General features: G+C 44.9%; 1 protein-coding gene across 12 annotated transcripts in view; it reads right to left on the reverse strand.

Annotated features, from left to right (window-relative positions):
• The window catches only part of magi2a (membrane associated guanylate kinase, WW and PDZ domain containing 2a), a 65,458-nt gene extending 56,226 nt beyond the window's left edge, over nucleotides 1–9,232 (reverse strand). For all 12 annotated transcript variants that reach the window (XR_013767606.1, XR_013767607.1, XR_013767608.1 and 9 more), the window contains exons 1-3: nucleotides 9,153–9,232; nucleotides 5,033–5,248; nucleotides 1,649–1,859 (exon numbers count right to left, since the gene is read on the reverse strand). Coding sequence is in view for 9 of the 12 variants with exons in the window: in XM_079183863.1 (XP_079039989.1) it covers nucleotides 1,649–1,859; nucleotides 5,033–5,248; nucleotides 9,153–9,201 (476 nt within the window). In the remaining 3 variants the exon portion in view is untranslated. The remainder of the gene's footprint in view (nucleotides 1–1,648; nucleotides 1,860–5,032; nucleotides 5,249–9,152) is intronic.
• Nucleotides 9,233–27,607: the final 18,375 nt, after the last annotated feature.

The raw sequence follows: 27,607 nt of genomic DNA on the forward strand, positions 1-27,607 counted from the left end.
GAAGAAAACTTTGGGGAATTCAAATCTGGACCAAAATAGTGGACCAACAGACGGACGTTGCCATCCCTAAACATGGATAAAAGTGGGAGCTTAAGGCCCGCGCCAAACACAGAGCCAAATAAAGTGCAGTTCAAGGAAAGGTAAAGTCTGTTTAGCGCTGCTTTTGATTCTGCTCCAAAGCATTTCACTCGTTTCCTTGCTCTTCCTTCCTCTCTTCTATTGCCATACATTACTATTTATAGTATAAATATCTACTTCTACTGCATCTATCTAGTCCTCCCACTCACCTTCTTTTCCCGCCCCAATCTTTACTATTTTTAATCACTGTCACTTTCTTTTCCTTCCACCTCCATCTCCCTCCGAGCCTCTCCTCAGCCGCCTCACTTCAAGGGCTGCAGGTAAACAAATTGATCTTGTACGGAGGCCAGTCGAAGGCGAGCATCCTCTTGGCGGCTGCTTTCACTTTGGCACGGCATCACATACGCCCAGACAAAAAACTGGAAGCTACAAATTCAGTGGGCTAACGGCATTAGTTGTGTAATGTGCTTGATGGGTGTGGGAGCATGAGATTTGTCTGTTTAGGGGAGGAGACATATGGTGAGCAGCGGTGGTGGTGTCACAGCTGTTTCGTTTCTTAGGCTGGTGTTGCCGCGCAGCTTCTAACAGTTTATGATGCGTTCAAGTGCGCCGGGATTCAATCAACGCTACGGAGAAATTTAGCCTAATGACTGGAATGATCGGTTGATGCAATAAAAAAAAACAAAATATTTCTAATAGCAGAACTTCCTGTTACGGCTACGTTAATTAATGCTGCACAAGTACACATGTCCACGTCCATGAACAGATAATTCCCTCACCACCACCACGCAGCTACTCCATTACGCTTAAGTAACAAAGACTCACCTCCGCGGTTTTACTGCGGCTGTTAAAAAGCTAACAACTCCAATGAATTCAACTTAAGAGCTAACAGAGTTCTGTGCAGCAAGGTATTTCTAAGGACCTCTAAATCTCATTAAACCACCCAGCATTAATTATGGCCTCTGTGTGTGTGTGTGTACACAAGGGAATATACAGAAGTAAATTTAGATGTTACCGAGCCCTAATGTAGTAACTCTTAACTTAATTCTGTTACTGGAGAATGAAAATACTAACTCATGTTGCGATCTCTGAAGGCTGGAACATAAGCAAAGTTGTTGGGGAACAATCACATGGCTGTTACTTTTCACCACCCAAAGTCTTTTTTTGTTTCATTACTTTAAAGCGGCACTAATCAATATTTAACAGCATCTTTTAGCTCACTGTTTTGGTTCACTCTCAGCGCATCACTTCCATTTGCAGCAAAGGAATGAGTCGAACGCTAACGTGGCTCCGCGTCTGCTGTATCCATAAATAGGCAACAGTTCGCTAACACGTTCCCCTTATCAACGTTATAAGATGGCAATATGTCATTGTTGTGTTTACAGCTTGTTCTGCTGCTTCCAGGTGGCCATAAAAATCATTGACTGCTGCTTTAAAAAGATTGCTTTCCATCTGGTGAGTTATTTATATCTTTTTATGAACACCGTAGACTAGAATATCCAGGTTTCATCAGTGATACAGTACGACAGTCCCGGATCAACGTTACAGTTGATGTACCCACAACACTTACTCTATGAAGTACACCTCTCCTTTCTCTGTGTACGCCATCTCCCAGTTGTCCGGCAGTGGCCCTAGCTCGTCGTTGTCCTCTGGTTTGGGTAGCGTCATTTTCGGGGACTGTCCGTCTTCTTTGGGCGCCTCAGGTGGGGCCTCTGCTGGGATGCTCTGCGGGGCGATGTCCCCCGAAGCGTCCGTGCTCTTGTCCTCATGTTCGCTCGACTCTGAGGTGACAAGAGAGCAGGAATGCGTCAGACACCAGTTTTATCACTCCGGGGAGGAGAGGGGGGGATGACGAGGGTGAGAGACAAGGGAGGGTGAAGCGGGGACGCGGAGACGTGGGAGGCAGGGAGAAGGAGACTGATTTAGAGTCGGGGGTTAGGATGGAGACAGTAAAAAGGAAGGAATGATTAGAGAAAGGTGAGCGAGAGGCAGGGGGGAGGTGAAGGCAGGAGAGGGAACGATGGAGGTTAACAAGACAGAAAGACGAATAAAGCATTAGAGACAATAAGAGATGGAGAGAGACGCTGGCTGTGATGCCCTAGTTTGAGTTGTGGCTGCGCATTCACACACAGAGAGAGAAATGGTGTGTATGGAAGAAAGAGAAAGACATGCCAAGTGTGTGTGTGTGTGTGTGTGTGTGTGTGTGTGTGCTTCCCAGACGAGCGCTGCAGGAGGGAAGTGGAGAAGGGACGAATGAGAGGAAAGGATTGAGAGATAATCTATGGGAGGGAAAAGAGCGAGCTAGCTATCTGCTTAGATCACAGAGCCTGCTGCGCTCTATTGATTCCCCTTCAGCTCTCCCGGTCAGCCCACACTCTGTCCATCTACAGAGAAAAAAACTCCTCCTGAGCCCACTTTAGGATCAAACACGCCTCACTGCACGGCATAGAGTTATTGAGCATCCCAACACCGCCGATAGGAATCAGTTCAAAATTGTTTCCAGCATTTTCTCTCTCGGCGCGAAGGAGTGCGGTGGGTGTCATCTGCATCATTGGGAGTAACTGCAGATAAGAACTGGGCACTGGGCAAGCTGAGATGCTTAGATAAAGAGCCCAGTGGTGCTAAATCAAGACTGAAGAGTAACTGAGCTTGTTACTGTACTATAAACTGAACATAAAGATAGACGGCAATGAAAGCTCCCCTAAAAGTGAAGCCAAATGATCTTTATTGCCCCCTGCTGGCTGGAAGTAAGTAAGCAGCTTGTGTCGTATTGGAATGTGGCTGCATCAGAGAGCTATGAGCATCATGATGCTACAGTAGACGTTAGGTAATAAGATGATCCTCCGACAGGCTGATATCTAGCACGACGAGCTCCGTCTCTACGGGTCATAAAGTACCTCCGTGTTAGCGGCTGGGACACGAGCCAAATGCAAAAGTTAAGATGGTTTCTGTTAATTTAGGTAGTTGTTATCACGCTGATCGATGTTCAAGTGTTATTTTTTTCTGATAAGTTTGGTTTTAATTAGTTATTTGATGCGATATAAATCATGATTGACAGACGCGTCGTCCATCTTTATATCTAGTCTACGGTCTTTGACCCTCAGGACCACGAGGAATAACTCACCCGAGGAAATCTAATTATATTAATCGGCTTTTCTGTAAATTTTTTAATCTTTTTGGAATCTTCATAACTTTTTTTACAAGTATCTTTTAATTTGACATTCATAGTGAATCTAGTTTTTATCTAATTCTCTGCATCTGAATTATCCTCTACTTAATAAACATGACGAAAGGTGTCATATACTGTACATAAAGTTTTATTACTGTTACATATAAAGTCATTTTATGTTGTAATTAACTAGGGTTAATCTTGTTTTCAATATAACTTTGTGTGTTTAATTGAGCAGTGTGTCTTTCCTGTCTTTCATTCTTTAACGGTAGGAAAAGTGTCATAATTGTCTTAAAAGTTGTATTATTGTTACATTTTCATCAACAGTAAGCCTGTAATTCTCATGTTTTTATCTCATTTACTGCACTTAAATGATCCTATAAACGTTTAACACTCATGAAGAAGGGGTTTTGTAGAGTATAAAGTGCTATTATTACTGTTACATATTCATCTAAACCTTTAGGGTAAATCTTGTTTTTAAAATAACTTTGTGCATTTAATTATTCAGTCCGTCTTTCCTTTCTTTTATTCTGTAAAGCACTCAGTGACGATTAGTAAAAGTGTCATACATTGTATATAAAGTTGTATTATTGTTACATATTCATCAAAAGTAAGCCTGCAATTTCTTCTTCTTCTTCTTCTGGTAAGTACATTTAGAAAGATACCATATAAATAACGTTTTATTACCATATTGTACAGCATACACTAGCATCTGCATGCCTGTATTTCTCCCTATAATTAAGCGTCCTACCTTGTTTGAGCTCCCTGCGGAATGAAAACCAAAATCTCATCCTTCTGCCCGACGCTCTGACTCCGTTCTGTCGTGACTGCTGTGAGAGACGCGCTTGTCCTGAGGCTGCGGAACACCAGCTTAGAAAGTCACAGGACCAAAGCGTGGCTTTGGATTTGGAATCAGTAAAATCAAACTCATAAAGCCTCTTTTATGATGGTCTTTTCATGAGATCACGGGATGCACTCAGAGGGTTTTGTTCGTGTGTAAGCGCGTGCATGTGAGAGTGTGTGTGTGTGTGCCTTCTTCGATATCCAAACAATCTATAAAAAAAATAAAGTTGATACTGCAGTTTGGTATTCAGCCAGCGCCTTGTTCAGAATGCTGTTGTTCAAGGAAGCACACAGAAAGGTCCCTCTCTATTATTTATACCTCAAGAAGTTCGGCCTCGTGGCGTGCTTTGCTAAATGTCACTCCCGCCTATTTTCAGGATTTACAGAGAGCGCTTTGGACACGGCTGAATCACAAGTGAGAGAAAACACTTAATAAAAATGTCCCTTGTTGTTTATTAAAGAGGCCGCGGGCTCCTGTTGATCTGGAGAGCGATAGAGTACGTGTGCACGCCCTCTGGCTATCTGGTGCTCGATCATGACACCTAATAAATGATCCCGAATGCTCGAGAGAAACGCCGCTGATGCTTTAATCACAACATGTCTGGTGTGAGAGTGAATTATAATTCACAGTTTACATGCCGTTACACTGCACATAAAGATATTTGTGCAGCCAATTAAAAGTGATAATCTGCCATGAAATCGTTTTTTTTTTTTTTTCCCAGAGAAAAACCGTGTAAAAGCAATCTGTTACTGTCTCTGTTGCCAGGCAACCGCTCCCGGAGCCCCAGTTGCCCAGACTTTTAAAAAACAAGAACTGCTGCGGATCGGATCGGCCCCGACCCGGAGCGTGACCTCGGGGGCCCGGGGCTGTCACGGACGAGGCGTCTGCCCGGAGAGACCTCGGGCCTCTGCGCACCGCGGAGGTCGTGTTCGGGGGCTGACCTGGGGTGACGGCGACGCCGTTGCCGTTGATGACGGGTCTCTCCTCCTCCTCCTCCTCGGGGGGCTCGATGCCGGCTTTCTCCATGTTGCTGACCGACTTGTTACGCTTCCTCTTGCCCTCGGAGGTGGGTCTGGCGCCCGGCAGCAGCTGGTCCGTTACATTTAGCAGCAGAGCGCTGGGCTCGGCCGGAGGCTTCGGGGTGCCGTAGAAGTTATCTGGAACGGAGAGGAGGAAGAGTTGTGGGACATCTAGAGGCATTTTATGTGCTTATTGCTTTCATGTCTGTTTCGTGTGTCTGTGGTCTTAAAGGGACGCTTCACCCCAAAGTCAAACATACATCATTTTCCTCTTAGTGCCTTTTATCAATCTACATTGTTTGTTGCACATTTGAAGTGCTAAACATCAGCATGTTAGCGTGTTTAGCACCTTTGTGCCTCAGTACAGCCTCATAAAGCTGCTAGCATGGCTGCAGACTCCTCTCATCTTGTTCCCTTTACTCTAAAGTGTAACAAGGCAATATGTTTTTATCAAGAGGGAACAAGGACTCACACGATGACTAAACTCTGCATTTACATATATATATATATATCTGTACTAAAGGAAAACACAGAGCAATAAAGATGAATCCAAAGCACACGATGTAAATGCAAAGAGAAAGAGAGAGAGAAGCCACAAAGAGGCCTGAAGATCACAGACAGTGAGGATGAGGGGAATGGGAACAGTAGAGGCGGTTGGTGACACCTCTGCACCAGCTACAGGGAGGATGAGGGGCTCTTGACAGCCCGTCAAACTCCACGCTGAAGCCAGCTGACCCATGAACACACAAGCTGGGGGCTCAAGAGCACGTCTTACAATATTAACGATAAAATCTGCACAAAGCGAAGTAACGCTCGCGAACACAGAGACTCTTTAACATGCATAGATCTGTCCTGCCATCTTTTCCTCTGCACATCAATCACTCACTTCTCTGACATAGGGTTGAATCTCTGTGTTTCGGTCTTTGGTCAGAGGCAACGACCCACCTCTGGGAACTGTTTTCCACTCGGCTCGGACTCAACAGCCCATTCCAGCCTTTTACGTCGACTTTACATTTTATTGTCCTCCGTTTGTCTCCCGACAGCAGCCCTCAGTCTCCATCAGTCATTGTTAAAACCACATAAATTCTCCGTTATACTTTAAGGGTCACTGTGAACATGTTCTTTCTGTGGACTATTTTCATCTAGAAGGTGGAGAAATGCTGCCAGCTAAGAGCACTGTAACCGTGTGACTAGTTTCTGGAAAGACATTTAAATGTTAATTAAGCTTTTCAAATGTCATTTTTGCAAATGAGAACAAACTAAATTCCATTCACATCTTTTGTATCACTCTGGCAGCAGAAATAGCAGCGGATATATCAGAAGCCAAATCAAACCGATTCCGTCTGCACAGGGGGACATTGTGTTTTAATTTTACGAGTGAACTGACCCTTCAAATGAAAAGGTTTCTGTGTTTCCCTGTGGCTTGAAGAAGGCACACAACTCTCATGCTTGTGAAATAAGATATTGTTGCTAGTAGCTAGTAGCTAGTAGTCAAAATGTGACATTTGGGAGGTTTTCACACAACAGCAGCAGGGTTTTGTGCTTGAGTCACAGATGCTGGAGTGAGATGCCAAATCATGTTGTCTCTTTTCTTTTAAAAGATCAGACACTACTCGTCTCTGAGGCTATTTTTTTTTTTTAAATCCACGAGCATGAAAGAAAGAGAGTCAGCTGAGGGGACATCCGCCACAGTTCAGGTCTGCAGTAGTAGACCTGAACTAACTGCTAGCTATGTCTTCAGCTCCACTCAAGAGCGGAGACAATGCGTGTTCACTGGGCCTCGAGCATTTAGAGGCCAACGCAGACCGTTTTGGGAACAAGAAAAGCCAGATAGATTAAAAAAAAAACATAAATTGGAAACATCAAGTTCACGTTGTGGAGAACATGAAGGCTGCAATGAAAAATGGAGGAGAGGAGCTGTGAAAAGATTAGGGCGGCTGTCGGGATTAGAGCCCCCCGAACCACAGACGCAAATCCTGGAGCCTTAACGAGCCTGAAGATTTGCCTCCGAGGAGGAAGACGAGCAAGTCCAAGTGTTCCTCGCGTGAACTTAAATCACCCGCAGCAGCGTCGCAGAAACCTTTGCTTTGAAGTTTGGGTAAGTGGTGGAATCGCTGTCACATCTGACAGCCGCACTGATTTACGTCTAGACTCTCTGAGAGAAAAACTGAGAGAAAGAAATGACGACGGGCAAAGAAATGCCGAATCAACAACATTTAGAGACAAGATCATCACATTCTGTTTGATGCTTTTATATTTTTAGATAGAAAATCAAAATGGAAAGCGGTTTTTTTTTTTGCTTCTTTGCATCGTTCTGCACGGACGGATGTATCTGATGCTAACACGGCGTAATTAATTTAGAGGAATCACTTACTTTTCTAAGCAAGGATGTAAAATATGTTCAACACAAACACTTGAGCTCGGACCAACAGCGCTCTAGTTCAGGGGTTCTCAAACCTTTTGGGGTCCATGGACCCCCTTACAGGACAGAACACCGCCGAAATACACGAGACCTGTTCCCACCGGGCTCAACAAAACCACATTTCAGTTTGAATCATGTTAACAACACTCTGATTCTTTTAAACAGAGGGTAATTGTATTCAAATTGCATTTGGACTCAACTTGACAGCCTTTACACATTTAAAGTAATTGGTATTAAAAGCTTTCATGAATTGAACCGTAACAAGACTGGCGTAGTCCTAATACATCCAGACATTTAAAATGACCAATTTAAACTTGTTGCTGCGCGTCACCATCATATCAGAGCTCCTACAGATCCAAAGCTAGCGTAGGCGGTATAGTACTGGACACAACAGGCTTGTTTTATTGACGTTTTATTGACAACAAACGATATTTCTCAGACAGAAGGTTCTAGAAGTATGTGCCATAACATGAACCTATATTGTAATATTGCGAAATGATCCGCCATGCTTCTTGCTGTGTTCCTAAGTTTGAGAAACATTGAGGATACCATTGAAAGGGAAGAAAGAAGTATTCACATAGTACTACCGTAATTCCTCCCACAGAGGAATAACAATGAGGTGTCAGGAGTTCATTCTGTCTAAAGGACACGCGCAGCGGGAAGTGAACCTGCGAGCTTCCAGTTCTTTCTAATAACCAGCTAGAACCTTTCTCCTGCTCTGACGGCAAAAATGCTCCTCAATGCAGCTTTCCTTTTAAAATTTCACCCCTTCTGCTTTCTTTCCACATCTAATTGGCGTTTAAATGATTAAAATAATATAAAACGCTCCACGGCGGCCGAGTGACCACGCAGAAGGAGCTCTCATCTCCATCTCCCTGAGGAAGGCAGCTCCCATCGCTGAAAGGATCTAACGCTGCTTCTGGAAACCGACCGTTAAATTGGCCATCTGCCGCCCCCCCCCCCCCCCTGTCCTTCCTGCAGTCAGTTGGGAGAGGAGAAAGTTAGCTGCTGTGTGTTATGATGGCGGGGGTCTCCTGAGCTTTAGAAGCGGCTAAAGGCAGACCGAGGGCTGCATTTATTCGAGTGGTTTAAAAAGCCCAAGCCTCGGGCCTGTCTGACCACAGGAGAGAGGGGATTGATAGTGTCTGTTTGTTTTGATTAGCCTCTGCAGCTCAGGACCGAGCCAAGAGAGAGCCAGCATTGAAGGTACTGCATTCATGTGTGTGTGTGTGTGTGTGTGTGTGTGTGTGTGCTGGCTTCTCTTCATTCCGATATTGCAGAAGACTCCTTTTAGTGTCCTACATGACTGATGACACTCTCGTCTCCACAAAGCCAAAAGATGGATGGGTGGAAGCACACTTGCAGCGTGCAGGACGTGGAGTGATGAGCCCGTCTCAGCATTCATTCAAACCGCTGTCACTCACTCACTCACACACACACACACACACACACACACACACACACACACACACACACACACACACACACACACACACACACACACACACACACAGAGAGAGAGAGGGAGAGGGGTGCATGAGTCCCATCAAAAAAAATTAAGAGGATATCACAAAAGAGCAACGGCCGCAAATCACGAGCGTGACTCGACGAAACCCTTACCTTCATACGTTCCGCTCTCTAGCAGGGCTCCACTCTTCTCCAACTCCATAAACCGGTCAATGGTCACGAACTTATAATCCACCCCGGGGACCTCTCCCTCCTTGGGCTGCCTGGTCGTGCCTGCAGGAGATAAGCGAGAGGAGTTAAGAGCCGCCGGAGCTTTGAGCTGCTGAATGGGAGGGAGACTTTAAGTAAGAGTGACTCATCGTCGAGTGTTTTAAGGAGAGATCAGAACACACCAGAGCTGAAACACGCTGACCCTGACCCGGCTCTATTCATTAAGTGCTCTTTATTCCTCGCCCCCCACACCCCCTGCCTTTTTCTTTCGTACACAGCTGAGGCTGAATGTTTGAGCGGTGCCTTGCATACCGTCTCAGGAGCTAAGTGATGCAATTTGGACACCAAGAGGAGAAATCAACTCAATTTGCATGGAGCTGACAGCACGTCGAGGACTCCCCGACAGGAGCTGCGGTCCTGCCAGCCGACGGCGACGCGTGGAAGTGATGAAAATATATTTTTACCCTGTAAGTGGCAAGAGTTTTTAAAGTCAACTTCCCTGACACGCTCATCATCTTCTCCTCCAGTTACTAAAACAAACGAAGAGTGTCAAAGTATTTATGACGGTAAACCGAGGTACAAACGACTTCCTAAATACTTCCCTCGTCACCAGATGCTAATTAGACTTGTTAAAGTCGATCCCGGCTGTGATAACACGCAGGCACTCTGCCCCCGAGGTGCAGAATGGGTTTTTCCACGTCTGAGCAAGGGTTGTTCACACTAAAAGAGGAGCCCGTAAAACACACTTGATAGGCCCTCACCACAGCATATTAAGTATCCATCTGTGTGTTTTAAAGTGAGCAGGGGAACCACTGTGCCACTGATCACCCCTGGTTGGTGGCGTGGGCTGACTTGACTTTAAAAGGCCAACTGACATTGCTCCTGCATCTCTACACAACGGAGATAACCAGAGCTCTGCTGTGCAGACACGGGGCCAGGGAGAGCCCCCACTCTCTTTGTTTTCTTTAAAACAAAACCTATTTACTGTAGAAACAGAAACTATGATCTGAGTGACAAACAATGTAAAAATGCTCAGGAAAAAAATAATCAAATCTAAGCTTTTTAAAAGTGATTTTGTCTGATTTAAAATGTTGTAAAACATGGTTTGTTCGCACTACCCACATCCTGTGGAAAACATTGAATTATGCACCTCTTAGTGTAACTAGGAAGCCATGAACGACTTGGCTGAGAACAACAGTCGTGTGATAAATACTGATGAAACCTCAACTGAGCTACAGGCTGTTTACACAGAGCGCCATTCTTTTCCATGTACTGGCAACACCTGCAGGAAAAATGTTGTATTTATAGATTTCATTTTCTTGTAAGATAGATTATCAAAGAAATTCAACTTGTGTTTTCTTTTTTTTTTTTTTTACTGATTTATGGCATTAGAACTGTGTCATACGGCCTTTTGAGTTCTCTATACATCTAGCCACGATGGTGCCGCGCCGGAGTGTTGTTGTAATAAACTAGGACGAGTTGTCTGAAGGAAGCAGCCCCACTACTGTCACAGTGACGGATGACTTGTGATCATTATTAAAACAGGGATAACGACGCACACTTTGGAACACTTCTCTCGTCTCTCTGATGTGCCAACCTTTGAAGAACGCTGCCTTCGTCACAAGTACTAACCTTCCCGGCATCAAACAGAAGATGATATTTAGGTGGTCCGACGTTTGAGGAAAGTTGAATCCATATTATTGGACTACAGTTGTGATTGAAGACGTCTGAACTGCCTTTTCATAAGAAGAGAAAGCAAAACCTCTTTAATCAAGACTCTAGTTCAAAGATATGGTTTTTAACTTCCTCCAGACGGCATCAAACAATGCCATGATTGGAGAATGAATGCAAATGAGGCCATTAAGCCGCTCGCCATGCCTTTACAAAGTCGCCTCGTTAATATGCTGATTAATTGGTCCTTAAATGCAGAATCTTAAAGCCACAAAAGGCGTTAAAATCAGCTCGTCTGATGCAAACTGCCGCATGTTGAACCCCCTGGTTTTGTTTACAGAAAATTTATTTTCTTTCTCAAGCAATCAAGTTGTCAAACACGACTATCGTATGGAATAAAGTGGCACCCTGTGTGCACTTTTTCAGAAATGTACTGTCGACGACCTTCAAAGTCAAAAAACATCAAACCGGAAACCTGCTGACTGAGTAATTTGTAAGAGCTTATAAGAGCAAATGAGCAGCAGGGAATGCCGTCATTTGCTGGGGAAAAAAAACCTGTGTAAAATGTATGTGTGTATGTGTGTGTGTGTGTGTCGCACCTCCAGCGAGAGTTTCTTGATTGTGTCTGTCTGCACGGGGGCTTGTGTACCCGTCAGATTAGCCTCGCTCGCAGGCGGAGACACTGACTGAGCAGCGCACACACACACACACACACACACACACACTTCAAAGGGGACCTTTGATGTTGCAGAACTATATTTAGCAGCATCTTCTGCCGGGGACTTCTCTCGGGTGACAATTTCTAAAAGGAGGCAACCACAATGCCTCTCGATTTCCATCCCTTTGTATATAGGTCATGATCCTGTGGTGTTCTCCAAACACAGCGACCTCTGTGGAGTGCAACAAACAATGATCTCGGGGTTTTTTTAGGAAGGTATGTAACGGTTTACGATGCCTTGATTACAGCAAATTGGGAAACTCATTGAGGGTAAATACTGCGTTCATCTTTTTGTCAGCCTCCAGGAGATGGGATTTTAGAATCCCCTCAGGTGTGGTTCTGGATTTGGGCCATTTCAGGACCATTTTGATGGTTTGTTTTTGCACAGACCCTATCTGCCAGGTCCCTGTTTAGTCAGGAGACGGAAGGACACAGAGAAATAAAGAAAGACCTTAAAGATCTTATTCAGTATGAAGCTGGATCTAGACTGTGTGTGAGGACGTTATGGTCCAGCAGTAGATTCTGTGCACACTGGAGCTGACGGGCTAAAGTAACTACGTTAGAGCCGTGGTGGAAACAGAGAACTGTGATTGGTCGACGGGGATTGTTTGCGTTTTCGCCCACAAATTCACGATGTCAACGGAAACCGACAGTAACAACAGGTGTCAACAAATCAGCCGGAACAGAAATCGTTAGGATTCACAAAAACAGAAATATCTTCAAAGTAAATATGAGTTAAAGAAGTTCACTTATTGTTTTCTAGCCGCCTTTATCTGGTTTTTGATTAAAATATTGCAAACATGCCCTTTAATCATTACTTTAGCTATAAATGATTTCATGGCAATAGTTTGGTTTGTAGTTGGCAAAACTACTAATAGTCGCCTGTAGATCACAAAGTAAATAAAAGAAGATACTTTGATGATTACTTTGGGTTACAGTGAAATTAAAGCACGACACAAAGCGGCAAACAGACGCGACCCAACGCTATAAATCAATCCCTTCACTGGGACCATCACCTGTGCACAGAAGTATAAATCCTCCTTTAAACTTTCTCCACCAGACAACGAACAGACCACGGCAATGAATAGGGAACTGGTGAACAGGTCGTTTGTTGCAACCGTGCAGGAAATATTAACGGGAACTGTTTCTCCTCTTGGGATGCGATTCAACACACCAGACAGAAATAAAAAGGCCACAAAAAGCGAGACGGGGAGGGAGCGACGATAATGGCCATCGAGATGGCGCTAGTAGGAGTGAGAAACAGGGATGTATGAAGGGAGGCAGCAGGTGTAATGGATGAGAGAGCTGCTTAAGTTCTAGCGTGGGCTGAGTCTCTCGTAGCCTTCAGCCACTCTGCGGTTTTCCAGTGCGTCCTCGAAGCCGGATTCAACTCCACAACCACTGGGCCACGAGTCCAACTCTCACTCGTGCGGCTGAGCACCACTACCGACCGCCCCGGGTCACGGCTAACACCTGCAGTGATTTCAAACCCGTAGTGCTCTTACAGGATACATTAACATCGCCGTAAGCTAGCCCTATGTTAATACAAGAAAACACACACTGTGTTAAATGCACGACCTCTATGCTCGGCTTCACGTTTGCACATTGCGCTTTAAAAAACACTATAACCTGAGATAACTGTAGGCAATAGGAAAAGGCTCAACGGGGACCCAGACGATCTGTGGAAAGCGGAAACATTGGCCTCCATTTGAAACAAAGGATTTATATCCAGAGAATATCCAGAGGCATCACAGAGACAGATTGTAGCCGACTGTGTATTCATGTCAACGCGTGTGTAAAGACCCCGAGGAAATGATTACACCATGAGCATTTAAACTAATCATTTCCATAAAGTAAAGTAGCAGCAGGGTGTAAAGCAATTGAAACAGGAGAGAAAATTACAATGTCGCTAATGTACTGGTTACAGTAATTGTGAATGGTAACACTTGTAGTGTCGTGTCCTTCTACTAAATATAGGCAGCCAGAGAGAGAGAGAGAGAGAGAGAGAGAGAGAGAGAGAGAGAGAGAGAGAGAGAGAGAGAGAGCGAGAGAGAGAGAAGGAAAATAAGTGACATAATGCATGATCAGTAGAGAGCAGATCTCCACCAGGTGTGTCTGCAACGACCACTGCTGTAATGTTTGGTTGCATGAACACAACCAGCAATCATGGACGGGAACATAATTGAGGCCGGGAGTCACGGCCAATCTCCACAGATTCACAACAGACCACGCGTACTGTACCGCTATTTTTCTGTTTAAAACCAGCAACACAGTTCTGAGTGACTCTATCTGCCTTGGGGCCATTTTTCGCTTTGATTTACCAATTACAATTTGCATTTTTTAACACTGGCCAGAAGACACTGTGGGCCAATTAGCTGGTCAGGCCACCAGGAATTCGCCCAGTGGTCCCGAAGTGGCTAACCCCCCGTCTAGACTAGCCTATCAGACGTGGTTTTCACTCCTACATCTCACAACACAGATACTTTCTCATTTCAATCTATGCAGGTGACAGCACGCGTATAAACGGAGGTTGATGCCCAATAAAAAGACAAAATAAAGGTGTCTCTGGCAGCGGAGCGGCGACTAAGCGGCGGTGCTTGCACTCAGCGATATATGGTTCCGTGAGCGGTTAGCCAAACACACCCTACAAACCAATAAAAGTGAGCAAGCTCTTTTCCCCTTATCGTGTCTGAGCAGCGGCGATGCACTCGGCTAATCCCTCGCGGTCTCAAACCAGCCAGGCGTCGGTCAAGAGCTGTGAAGCAGTGATCAAAGGCAGCATCAACACAGGCAAGAAAAGAGGGTTTTGAGTCACAGCAACCACAGGAGGTCCTTAAGCACGCAGACATAAATGAGTGTCATGCGGTTTGGTGCAGCAGAGTGCAAGGTTAGCCGTGGACAGATACAGAGATGCACACACACACACACACTCACTCACTCACTCACTCGCACACGGATGATCTCATTATCTCCTGGTGGAGACAAATGACACTGATAATTGGTAGCAGTGATAGTATATATAATTAATGAAACAACTAGCACCACATATATTTTACGGTTATTGCTGTGGCTTTGGGTAGACATTAATGTTAAGCAGCTTGTTAGCATCTCTAAATGAATGCCTTGCCTCTGGTTTAAATACAGGCCTTGTTAGCCATACGTTGAGTGTCTTTCATCAGTTTAGTGTCGTAGGTCTGAATGTTCTGTACTATGTGGTGTATGAATGAGGAAACGTCTGGATAACAGCCACAGTGATTCAGTCTCTTCTCTCTCTTGTTTCCCTCTTTCTCTCTTGTCTTCTCTACACTAACCACAAATGTAAAAGTATTGAAAACGTCATCCTACATTAGGCGGATTACAGCTGCTGAGTTCAGGTGCATTACACCCGATGCGTCATACAGCTTTAAAAGAGTATTGCATCAAGGGTAAAACTGGAGTCAGGGGTTACAGACAGGCCACTAGCCTCCAGCAATGTCCGCCTCCCCTTTTCCTTCACTTGTATAACAGCACCAGTGTTGTGGATCTTTGCCTCAGGCCGGATGTATAAGGTAGGTCCTGCCCTTTCACACCCTAAGCCCTCTGTTATGACCGGCCACGACACCGTCAGCACAGCCTATTGTAACCACCCTAATCTCGCCATTAGCCAATTAGGAAGTGACGGGCAGCCGTAATGCCGCTGCATTAGAGGGATGGATTAGTTGGCCATTCAGCGCCTGCCTGCCGCCTGCGGGCAAACGGACTGATGGGGGACAGCGAGCCACCGGAAAGCTGCTTCCGCTGCACTTTGCCTTCCCAGACAGCAAGTGTGCTTATGCACTGTTTTCACTGATGATGCAGCGGGTCTTAATCAACTGTGATTACATATCATTTAGGTGGTAATAAAGTCTATTGAGCAGGGAGTGCAGAGGAGGCTGCTGTTTTCACTGAGCGGATAATGAAAGCTAATATCGCTGCTTTGCAGTCTAATCATATTGACGGGGGGGAAGTTTCGCTTCCCTCGGCAAAGCGCAGAGGCCAAACCTCACTTTTGGTTCTTGACCAGAGATCAGTCATTTCTTCGCTTCCACCCCCCCCCCCCCCCCGCTTAATGAGATTTCAGGTTCATTCAAGTTCAGTGAGAATGACGACGTGCTGCTGCTCCCCGGCTTATTGACAGCCAGTAATGTGGGATAGATTGGAGGAAGCCAGGCAGTGAACCACGCTCCCCCCCCCCCCCCCCGTTGCCTGTTTGGCCCTCCGCCGCCCTCCCCTGAATGCCATTAAGAGCACTGCCCTCCAGGAGGTGCTGAGTGGACCGCCTGTAACACAGCCAGAGATATTGACGACCGCATCCTCCCCCCAAGGAGAGGGGAGAGGAAAGGCCGAGCTGAGTGGAGAGGGCTGATGAAGAGATATATTGGAAGCAACAGGGGGAATCAGGGACAAAAACACATAACTACAAAATACAACACAAACACTGACTGGAAAGTAGCCGTTCTGAATGGGATACAACAGCATTTTAAATCTGCAATTTTAGAGTGTCCTCTAAAAGAATGCATTTTAATGGTCATTAAAGAGACAAAGTAGCAGAAATGAAGCGGAGGGATTGTAAGATCTCTGCTTACATCTTATCAAACCATATTTATTTGTGTTTCCGCTGAGCAAACGGTCTCTAGGGTTTGCTTCTCTGCAAATCATTTTGCACCGTATTCCCTTTGCAACTGCTTTGTGTTGCTTTTCAACTCGCGGTAGCCAGAGCTCACTGCCTCGCTAATTCACAAATACGGCTTCCTGTTCTGACACACGTATCCAAGAGAGCGTTTCCTCTCACTGTAATTAAGGAACATTCATATATAGATACAATGCCAGAGGTGCAAAGAGTAGTTAGAAAAATCACAGCGACACTGTTACTGCGAGGAAGTCATGCAAGTCATGTCAGGAGGTCAAGGAGGGCTTCTTGAAATCGAATTTATTCAAACACACACGTCAGAGACGCCTCAAGTCCCACCGAGCGACATCCAGTCAGGACAGATTGTATAAATATTCTTTCATGTGAATCTATTAATGCAGCTAAAGGAGGTATTTTGATATTTTCTGCAGATCTGACGATCAGTAAGAGTCTAATAACGTGTGTGCATGATTAAAAGTAATCATTTGAGCTTCTGAATGATAGGTCACTATAAGTTAGAAACTATCATTTTTTATTATTTAAAGTCAAGGAGATATAATAAATGAATGTGATTACATTTGGAGCTTTCTTGTAAACGAACCAAAAGGCATTGTATGTGTAACAAACACGTTGAATGCATTTCCCTCCTCATAAAACATTTGCAAAGCCGATATTGTGCACTGTTTACATCCGTGTTTGCACATTAACTCCACTGGCTGTCAATCAGCGGAGTAACGAGACAACAAAGCTGTGTGTCAAGGTGCTCAATGCCTGTGCTCGTGTGTGTGTGTGTGATACAAACTAAATGAACTCTGCAGAATATCTCTAATTATAAAAGCTACAACGAGGAACTTTCCTCCGAGCACCAGAGTCCCTTTAGAGAACCTCTCATTTTGTCTGACAGTCTGACCCGCTGAGTCCTGGTTCTGGTTCTCCCGTTGCCTCCCTCCCCTCCAGTGGGACCAGCAATCCGGGACCAGCGGAGCAGGTAGAAGGAGGCGCTGCTGCCGGTCCCACTAGTGTCTGTGCCAAAGGAGTCTCTGGTGTCCTGCAATGATTTCGTCTGGTTTCACCAACAATCCGACCCGGGGGGCAGCAATGACAAGCATTAATAATAACTACATAGAAGTAGTTAATCTTCTCATTCGTGGTCTCGTTTCACTTATGGAGGTCATCTAGAGGCAGCAGCACTTCATTGGGACTGTTTCTTAACCGGTAGACGTAACTTTAAGTAACTACATCATCAGTATAGATGAAGTCTTTTCATGCAAAAACAACGCCAGAAGGAGTCACCTTCCCCCAGACGAAGGTGTGCAAAGCCATATAATATATATAATATATATATATTATGCATTTTGTCATCCTGTAATTCTCTAAAAAGGCAGAGAGACAGGAACAAGAAGGCTGCTGAGCCGAGTCCAGTTTCAGCCAAAACTATTAGTCGATCAACACAAAATGAATCATAATAATAATAATCAGCAACATAATTGATTCATCCTTGGAATCTGTTTTGAAGCAAAATTGGCAAATATTCATTCGGATTCCAGCACTTTTTTGTCATCATATGTGAAGGCAAAGTGAACGTCGCCATGATTCTAAAGTCATGTTCTAACATTTTATGGACCAAAACAATTCAACGATTAATCCCGAAAAACAAATTGCACAGAAGCTGATAATGAAAAATAATGAGTGCGTTGCGGCTGTACCCCTGATGCCAACAAATGCAGATAATAAGACAGAAGCGTGAAAAACATCCTCCAGTTAATGGCCACTAATGACACTTTCATCTCAAACTGTTGATGCCGAGTGAATACCAAGTCCCCAGCTCGGAGCAGATGTTACTCTGGAGCCCACGCACGGCAGTCAAACACTTAACAGGGAGCGATAAACTACAACGGAGTCCGTGACGGCGGCACATCGGCTCGTCGTTGCAAAAAGAGCTCTCTGTATTGATTAAGTGCTGCGTCAAACATATTCGGGGCGAGGTGTGGCAGCGACTCCCAAAAAAGTTGGCAGCGACAATTAGACCTGACATTCAGGAAGTGAATGTTCTGTAGGCCGATCCCACACATGAGACACAGTGTGCAGCCCGGGATAAATATACACAGAGTAAAAACAACCTACCCCTACACAGGGATGTCATCATGGTATCTGTTATCATTGAGAATTGAATCAGAGCTTCCTCCAGCCTCGTTTCGGTTCTCTCTCGTGGGAAGATGTGTGAATGGCCCCTTTCATCGCATCCCAAGCTCCCCTCGATTTCTTCTTGTTCCTCCAGCACGCCACTAAAAAAGATCGCCTTTGGTCTTGCTCCGCATCCCGACTTCCACGGGAATCAAAGCCCTCATGTTCGCAGCGGGGGAGGGGGGAGAAGGAGAACGGTTGAAATGAAGAAAAAGAAGAATAATATTAAAAAAAAGGCACCCCCGATAATTCAGAGCTGTGGAGGAGAGTCTTGACAGGCGGCGGGTGAGCGAGCGTCGACCAACTTTAATCTGGAGAGATCCACCAAAAGAATATCATAGAAAACAGAAGAGGGCCGTTTCATTTTCTCAGCAGATACTCCAATTTAGTCCTCAGAATCCAGAGGAGGACCGCCGCACACGTTCACACGCGCACTCAGCCGTCGAATGGCAGGTAGAAAGAGAGGAGGAGGAGAAGAAGAGAGGACAGAGATACGGAGAGATTTAAGGGGAAAGCTGATGTCATCCGTTTGGATCCGTGGCCCTGGGGTGGGTGTTTTTCAGGGTGTGCGTGTGCAGTGATCAGGGATGTGAACGTGCTGCTTTGTCAGCCTAATCCCCCGCCCCCCCCCCGCCTCCCAACCCAGGGCCACGCTGTCTCGGGCACATTACCACCCAATGACACAATCTGTTTGTCAGGACGGGCCCCGTCACGACTGCTGAGAGCCCGGAGCCTCAGACCGCCCGTCCTACCAGAACAACGACCCAGACGTGTGTCGACCCACCCGACAACATCCACCCTCCCAGTCCTCCAGTGTCAACAGCTGCAACGTCGGGGGAGCCAATTTGTGCGCTCCCAGCATCCTCTTCGGATCGAGCGGATGGGATTTGAACCTACAGCCTGGTGGGTCAGGGAGACTGAAATAATCATCACAAGCCGCAGGGCGGTAATCACCTCATACTGAGACCTCTTGGCCTTTTAAAACCACAAGCTTAGCTATCTCATACTGGCCATCACCTTTGCCCCTTTCCTGCTATTGGAGCTACTGTGTGTGTGTGTGTGTGTGTGTGTGTGTGTGTGTGTGTAAAACCTTTGAAAGCCTTACCTCTACTGTGAGAGCGACAGAAGATTACACCAGAGGGAGACATGCTATTATTCCTGCGTTGTTTAATGTTCAGCTTCAGTGAGATTAGTTTTATCAGTTGTATCATCTTCTACTTGCCCCCAAAAAGCTGCTTTTAAGCTGAAAAAAAAGAGCTGTTATTGGGTTTCTATATATTTTTAGGTGAGAAAGTAACATTCTAGATTCCCAATGTGTGACCAGTTTATCCAATTAACGGCTATTTGGAAATTTGCACGGACAATTTCAGAGGTCAGCGAACAAAAGCACATGTTAAAGGACTCTCACTGCCTGAAGTATAGACGCAGGTCTGCACAAATCAACAACCACCAATGTGGTGAACGATAACAATCTATCTGTCTAGCTCTAGCTAGCGCTAGATGCTATAAAACAGGTGCTTTGGAAGACTTTTCAAGAGGTGTTGAGCTGCTCTGTAGTCATTCAGCCTGACACTTTGTTCATGTTAGTTTGTTCTGATATTTTGTCCCGTTTTACTCGAACCAATCAGCAGCGAGCGGCTCTTTTTCATCCTGCCAACATGATCAAAGAAATATGCAGATTTAAAGAGCTCTTATCTCTGGAAGTCGACTTACGACAAACAACATGTACAGCTGTGTCAATCTCACCCACGCTTGTCTCCAATGTTTTGCGAGCGAGTTATGAAGACGATGTCCCCATTCTTCATCCTGCCTACTGAGCTCTGATTGGTTGATTGTATACAACCATATGAGACAAAATCACATCTAATTGAATCACTGGACACATTGAGGTGTGTGCAGCGATTGTATGAAATTGTTTTCAAGCTGTGGTCCGTCCCAGGAAGCTTCTCCTCTGCATTGCAATAGAACTGACAGTGAGGAGGAGGAGGAGGAGGAGGAGGAGGATGACCTCAGCTGGAGGAAAACATTTTGGCTGGGACTTTCCTTCAGTGCAGTTTGTGTACACTGTGTTGACACACTGTGACTTAAAAAGCTCTAATGATGGCGTTTGTGATAAATTAATAAAAACTCCTGTGGCTTTACGGGGAACAAAGTTGACGTCTTAAAGAAGAAGAAGCATTGATTTTGTTGTCAGTGGTGCATTCAAGGCTTCTTGGATTTTTCATGCCTCGACTAAAATTCACTCCAAAAGTTGTCCGAAGGATTTTTTTTAAGTATCCGAGCTAATACAAAGCCATGAATAATGAATGGTAACCTTTATAAAAGATGACAAATTATTCATGAATCCCATCCTCCTTCCTGTTACTTGCTCACGGCGAAACGGGAAAAAAAAAGCCTCCAGAGTAACGTGCTGCACAAGGTGTAAACAATGGGTTTGGAGAAAATGTTTCCATAAATAATAATAAAGCTCGTTTCAGATAGTCGGCCCGCTGAAGGTGGACTGAAGGACGGAGAGGAGCGAGGAGGTGCAACGTGGTGAGTTTAACAAACAAAGAGGCTATTAAATAAGTTAGTGACGGCGGCCATTTCTTCTTTAAACAGACATTCATTGAGCCGGCATGATGGAGGGAGATATATGATGATATTTGATATAACTAATTAAAAAATAAGTACAAATCATTTAAAAGCAAACATTCACACCGAAACTATGAACTTTCATCTCTACATCTCGCTGCCGCTTATGTTTTAAAATGTATAATTGTTGTCTCTTACGTGCTCTTAAAGGGAAAATGTGGGTTTAATTTTCGTCTTCTTTTTGTGTTTATGACCAAAATTTCTATTGTTATAACAACACTATACACGACAAATTATCTTTAAAGGATTATTCATCTTTTAAACAATCAACCACAACATTTGGTGAGTGGCCTGTTAATTATTGACATCCACGACCGGTGAAAGGAATATTTCAATATTTTGGGTAATATATTATATGATACTTTTAGCCAAGAGTAAGATGAGAGGATGGACACCGCAATGTTCATTAAATATGAAGCTACAATCAGGAGACGGCTTAGCTTAGCTTAGCACAAAGACTGGGAATAAAGGGAAACAGCTTAAACGATGACTGATGAGTTTTAGTCGTTCTGTATTATTAACTAACCTCCAAGGCAATTACACATCGCCTCTGAATACGAGCTGCCATTAGGACTACGATGTAGCCACGAACGCAGTTAAAAAGTCAGAAGGTATTAAATATGATTCGTGAGATGAACACTGCATAAATTCAACTAACGGTCTCTGTCGCCCAGATTTGACTTTGGTGAGTATAATGTTATTATAATTGATAGAAATGATGGCCAGAAATATGAAAATGAGGCCCTCACACTCTCTCTCGTAATGTTTGTATTTGTGTGATGGCCAAAAACAAACAAAATCTACAACTCTGTCTCTGTAAAACATGGCTTCCTCGGCGGCAACCACACAGCGACTCCTAAATAAATGAACTTAAAGAAAATTGAATCCAACAGCAGGGCAAGCATTCACATGCCTCTACTATATGGCCCATCAACCCCCCCCCCACACACACACACACTGTCACTCCCTTACAGTCCCTCTTAGATGCAAGCACCCATTACATCGGGATCCAATTACTTGGATCGCTCCGAGGCCCCTCCCACTCGTCATCCATCTCCGATCGCTCGGCCAATGGGCGACTCTCTCCGCGCGACAGATCAAGTTCCGTCTCCGCGAATAATCCCTCACCAGAATGCTGCTGCCAGCGCCGGCCAAACTTTAATTGGATCCTTTTAATAGCGCTCACTATGGCCACTTCCAGCCATGTAATTAGGTTTCTCCTCCTATAGAGTTTAATGGTTGATGGGCGGCTGAGAGAGAGAGAGAGACAGAGAGGCTAAAAAAGGGCAGACTTTTACTTTTACACCAGGCTTAATCCAATTTCACCCACAGAGAAATCATCTCATGCCGCACATACTTCTTGAGTGGGGTTTTTATGGGCCACCATATAAACCATAGACTAGTGTTGAATCTCCAGCCTCATTGATTTTTTTGGCCGGGAGCGGAGTGGCCCTCCCTTGCTATTAGTTTCTCTTTTTTTGTTGGGCCAACACCTTCTCCAACTGGCGCCCATGACTGATGCGAAGCTCCACATGAAGGAATAAAACTCTTGATTCCCTAAACGCCGCCGCCAAAACTCCCCCGAACAGAATGTAGATGAGGGGATTTCAGGAATGATTAATTTCTGCCACTTGTGAGGCGATTAGAGGGAGTCAATCAAATGAATAATATATGTAGAAGAACTCTATCAAAAGGCAGCGGCACGGTGGCGGGGATGAATGGATGACGGGAGAACAGTAAGCAGCTTAATGGCAATAAATAAAAAGAGACACTCCCCCCAAGGGACAGAGAGAGAGAGAGAGAGAGAGAGAGAGGGGGAGGGAGACGAGAGGTGTGACGGCATTATGGACAAACAGTAGATGGATGGGCCACTCACCTGTCCAGGTGAGAAAGGACGTTCTGTGACAGTTCATACCTCAGCAGCAAAATAAATAAATAATACAAAGTTTGTTTACAGCTGGATGTCGATCCCAAACTGTGCTCATCATGAAGACTGATCACCTTGCCCTTAAAAATGGCCGCCGCCAAAAACAAGAGCAGGGCAGTCCATCACCGCCCACACGGGGGAAATGATTAAACAACATATTTTCTAAAAAGAAAAGGTGTCTGACGCAACGTTTACATCATGATTACAAGTTTGTGACTTGTAAATGCACTTCACATCAACGTTGACTGACATCTGACTTGGAAAATCCAACTTAAATAATATAGAAATGGCAGAAAAGGCTCACAAACATCGACGACTCACATCAGCCAAAGTCCATCGTTCACAGTAAATGAACGCCGATGCAGCCTCGTCAACAAGAGGCCACGTTGAGACGAGTTCATCCAGCAACTCACTCGCCCGATCGGGGGGAAAAGAATCAAACCGGAGCTGATGATGGAAGTTGCTAAAGAGTGAGACCTCTCACTTCAACCCCGCCTTATGTAATAAGCAAAGTGCTGTGTCAAAAACTAAACGTTTCTTCAGACCCTCACACGATCAGCGCTGCAATCACACAGCCGAGTTGTCCGATCACGTGAACGCTGACTCATCTTAAACACGGTTCTCCGCACCGCACTGGCGGCCTGAGTGCAGGATGAGATCAATCTGAACCGTTGTTGAGATCTGGAGCTTGAAACGACGAGCACTCGACGGATCAAGTGATCGTTAATCAGCGACTATTATGATAATCATTTGAGTCACGCCGTATATCTCTTACGCCAGCTTCTCAATTGTGAAGACGTTCTGCTTCTCTTTGTCTTATGTGACACTGAAGTGAAGTTAAGCGTGGAGTGGAGTGTTGGATGGACAAAAAAAAATAAATTCATGACATCAACTCAGACTTAAGGAAACGTGAAGTGTATGTTTCAGCTGGAAAATAGGAGAAGCACTTTAAAGCAGCAGTTGCAGCCGAGGGAAAGGTGGAGTCTGTGTGTCTCTCTGGGAGTCTCGATCACAGGTGTATTTCTACTACCTCGGGGATGCCAAGTGGCTTCTGTAAAAGTCAAGAGAGGAGGCACTGAATCAGAAAGAACAGGAAGTGAATACACAGCAGCAGGAAGGAAGGGACTTGCACTTTGACACTACGCACCTTTTTTCCTGCTGAAACAAAGCGTTCGCCGAACTGCCACAACGTTGAAAAGGCATTGTAAGGTTACAACGTATGCTACGAAACATACGGCGGCATGAAATCACCAGCACGGCCATCTGGCTGCGGCTGTAATTAAACACACTTAATCAAATCCCAGCATATGCGACGCATTGGTATGCCGCGGCAGTGCAGCGCGGCAGGGCGAGACCAAAATAAAATCCATTTTTGATTAAGACAAAAAAAGAAGAAAAAGGACCATTTCTGAGTAGCACCACGCATCATTACAGTGCTGCTCACAGTGATTCATTCATCACTCACTGTTATGTTAACCTTTCTCCGTCTCCCACCTGCTGCAAACCTCACGCGTTACGTCTGCCTCCTTGCGTTCGCGCTAATGACGGCTGAGCGGAGAGCGGAATGAATGCGCGCATATACTTCAAAAAAGGTGAAGCGCGTATGATTGTGTGCGTCTGTACCTGTATGACTGTCACTGTCAGGGTGAGTATGAAGATACGCGATGCACTGTACATTGTGCTATTTATTTACCGAGTGAAGGAAAATACTGGACATTCACATTCATTCTTTAAGTGTCTCTTAGTCGCCCTAAGGAAGCGATCAATATCAGATACCTCTGTCTCCTTTTCGTGCTATTAATGGCATCACGCAAGATTCCACCTGAAGATAAACAACCAATCAGAGCCGAGGAGTCTCTATCGCAGCTGTCAATCACTGCTCGTGAAGCTATTAAACTGTCAAACTAGGCAGCGCTGATCAAATATGAATCCATATCCTGTCACCGCGTTGTCTATTAACGCACCTCAAAATGTACTCAGAAACATATTTTAGTGTCATATTTAGCTGTACAATGAGGTGAAATAGTCATTACAGGAACAGAATCTGGATTCATATTTTACTTTTGATTGGAGTTCAGGAGCTTCAGTGATTGACGGCTGGGTCAAAGAGTCCTCGGCTCCGATTGGTTGTTTTTCTTCGGGCGCGGTTGAATCTTGCAGAACAGAGTGACTGCAGCTTTAAAGTCCTGTTTGAGTTATTTCATATTTGATAGTGCGGTTATGCCTTCTCAGTAAGAGACCTTCATCAAACCAACCGCTATCAGCAATCAACAAATTACCGCTTAATTAACGCGGCATTAGCCTTATTGACTCTGTGTATGAAATGAGTTAACGGCTCCAAAGTAATAGACTTGTTGATGAGTTTGAACCGGATAGGTTTGCCGGTAGATGAGCAAAAGGGCTTTAGGATTTGTGCTGGAAATATCATTTGTTTATTCAAATTTTCTCATCAAAAGTTTGGTAAAAATTTAAATAAATACAGATGAAAATGTTGATAAAAAAAAAATTAAAAATCAATAATAATGAGCCGTTTGCTGCATTAATTTGATTGAATGTCTTTGGGCTATGTGTGTGTCTGCCAGCAGTGCATGTGTATGAACTAGGGTTGTGTGTGTGTGTGTGTGTGTGTGTGTGTGTGTGTGTGTGTGTGTGTGTGTGTGTGTGTGTGTGTGTGTGTCTCAGATAGCATGCAGCGTGCAGCTTAGTGCTCACCTATCTCGCCCTGCGTGGAGCTGATAGAAGCCCCTTATCACGGACCCTCAGAGCCCCACATCCCTCTGCTCACCCCCGCCGGCACAAAAGTGAGGCAAAAATAAATAAAATATTCGGGAGAGGAAGAAAAATACCCTCCCAGAAACTGATACATTTTTTTTCCCCCTGGAGATGCGGCATCCATTTTTGTTTGTTTATGAGTGTGTCTGCCTAGACCTTAATGTCCTGGATGGGTAAAGAAGAAAGACGGCTACAGGGAGACTTAGAGAGGAGGGAGGGAGGAAGGGTCTTGGTTTTTGACACAGGATGAAGGTATTACCAGCTGGTGACAGATGATACTTGGAAGGCAGAGGAGGAGAAGGACGTTGAAAAGGCACAGAATAACAAAAAGTCAAGGAGAGGAGACGGGGGGACGTGGGGGGGGGGGGTGGAATGGTGATAAATGCCTGACGTGGGAAAGTATCAATCCGCACCGTCTGAACACAATAAGTGCAATGTGAGTGTCAGGAATAAAGATGGGTCAGCCAGGCATTTCCTTCATCGACCATAATCCCGTGGGGGAGGTGATATAGAGCTAAGCATCATGGGGACGTTTGCTTCCCCGAGTCCCAACGGACCAGACGGCTCATTTTCACCTCTGAGCTGCTTTGACTGGAAGAAGAAAGAGGGCGAGAAAAAAAAACAATAATGCAAGAAGAGAGCAGGAGGCTAACAGGGAAAGACGGTGTTGATCAATGATTGGGCACAAAAGAGTTATCGGACCTCATGATTTCTCCCGAGGCTCCCTGAATGATGCAGACTTCACCAGACAGAAAAGACAAGAAGAGAGAGGTTCTGGGTTCTGTTCACGACATCAAATGATGAGCGGAGTGCCGTTGCAATTAGTTGGGTAATGAAAAATGTTGATAATTAATTGATTATTCAAGTCATTTATCAATGAAATCGTTCAAAACTTCGCTTTTTCCGATTCCTCGTGGAGTTATCAGAGCACACGGGACTGTGTTGTTTTAAGATATGAATGAAATATGATCCAGAAAGTCCAGTTTGAGAAGCAAATTATGTGTTTAAAGGTTTATAAGACGTCAAAACTCACACATAGTTAAACTCTGGCATTCATTACAAAGCCGAGGGAAACAGTCGGATAACACAAACAAGATATAACGTGTTCACCGGCAACATCTTTACCGACAAGGTCTTTATGCTAAGCTACGCTAATCGGCGGCTGGCTGTATTAGTATTTAGCCTACAGACATGAGAGCGGTGTCATCGTTCTCAACTAACTCTGAGCAAGAAAGGGAATAGGTGCATTTCCCAAAATGGTCTAACTTTTCCTCTAAAGTCCCAGTAAAATGGAAGCGAGAGCGTCTTTGTCTTCTGCACTGCGACGCATCCTCCGGTGGAATGGAATATTTCAGCAAGAGGGATTTAAATAAAATCCTTTGCATTCGATTGGACCGTTGAAAGTGTAAATATTATTGCATATAGTGCACAATATGACTGGGCATGTGATCTAAAAGGGATTCAAATGAAATTATTTTCATTTCATTTCGACATTGAGTAAAGATGCCAAACATTTGCTGGTTCCAAGCTGCTCAAGAGCGATCTCGTCATTTTAAAGAGAGTATCTTTGGGTTTCAGCTCGCTCAGCCGGCTGAGAAAACAAGCAACCGAAGCGGTTACCTTGGGCTCGATGAAAGTATTCAACACTTCTTTTTTAAACCAGTAAATGTATGAACATCACTTCTGTCGAAGCCAAAACTCTCTTTCTCCCTGAAGAAATCCGAAGTGATGGATGAGGGGAAGTGATGGAGAGGTTGGGGGGTGGGGGGGGGGGGCAGGGCAGCATCCTGCACACCTGGCCTGATTATCCTGCGAATACCAACCAGGTCGGCAGAATGTGACAG

Source organism: Pholis gunnellus, assembly GCF_910591455.1.
Source record: "Pholis gunnellus genome assembly, chromosome: 22".
In the NCBI taxonomy this organism is placed as follows: Eukaryota; Metazoa; Chordata; class Actinopteri; order Perciformes; family Pholidae; genus Pholis; species Pholis gunnellus.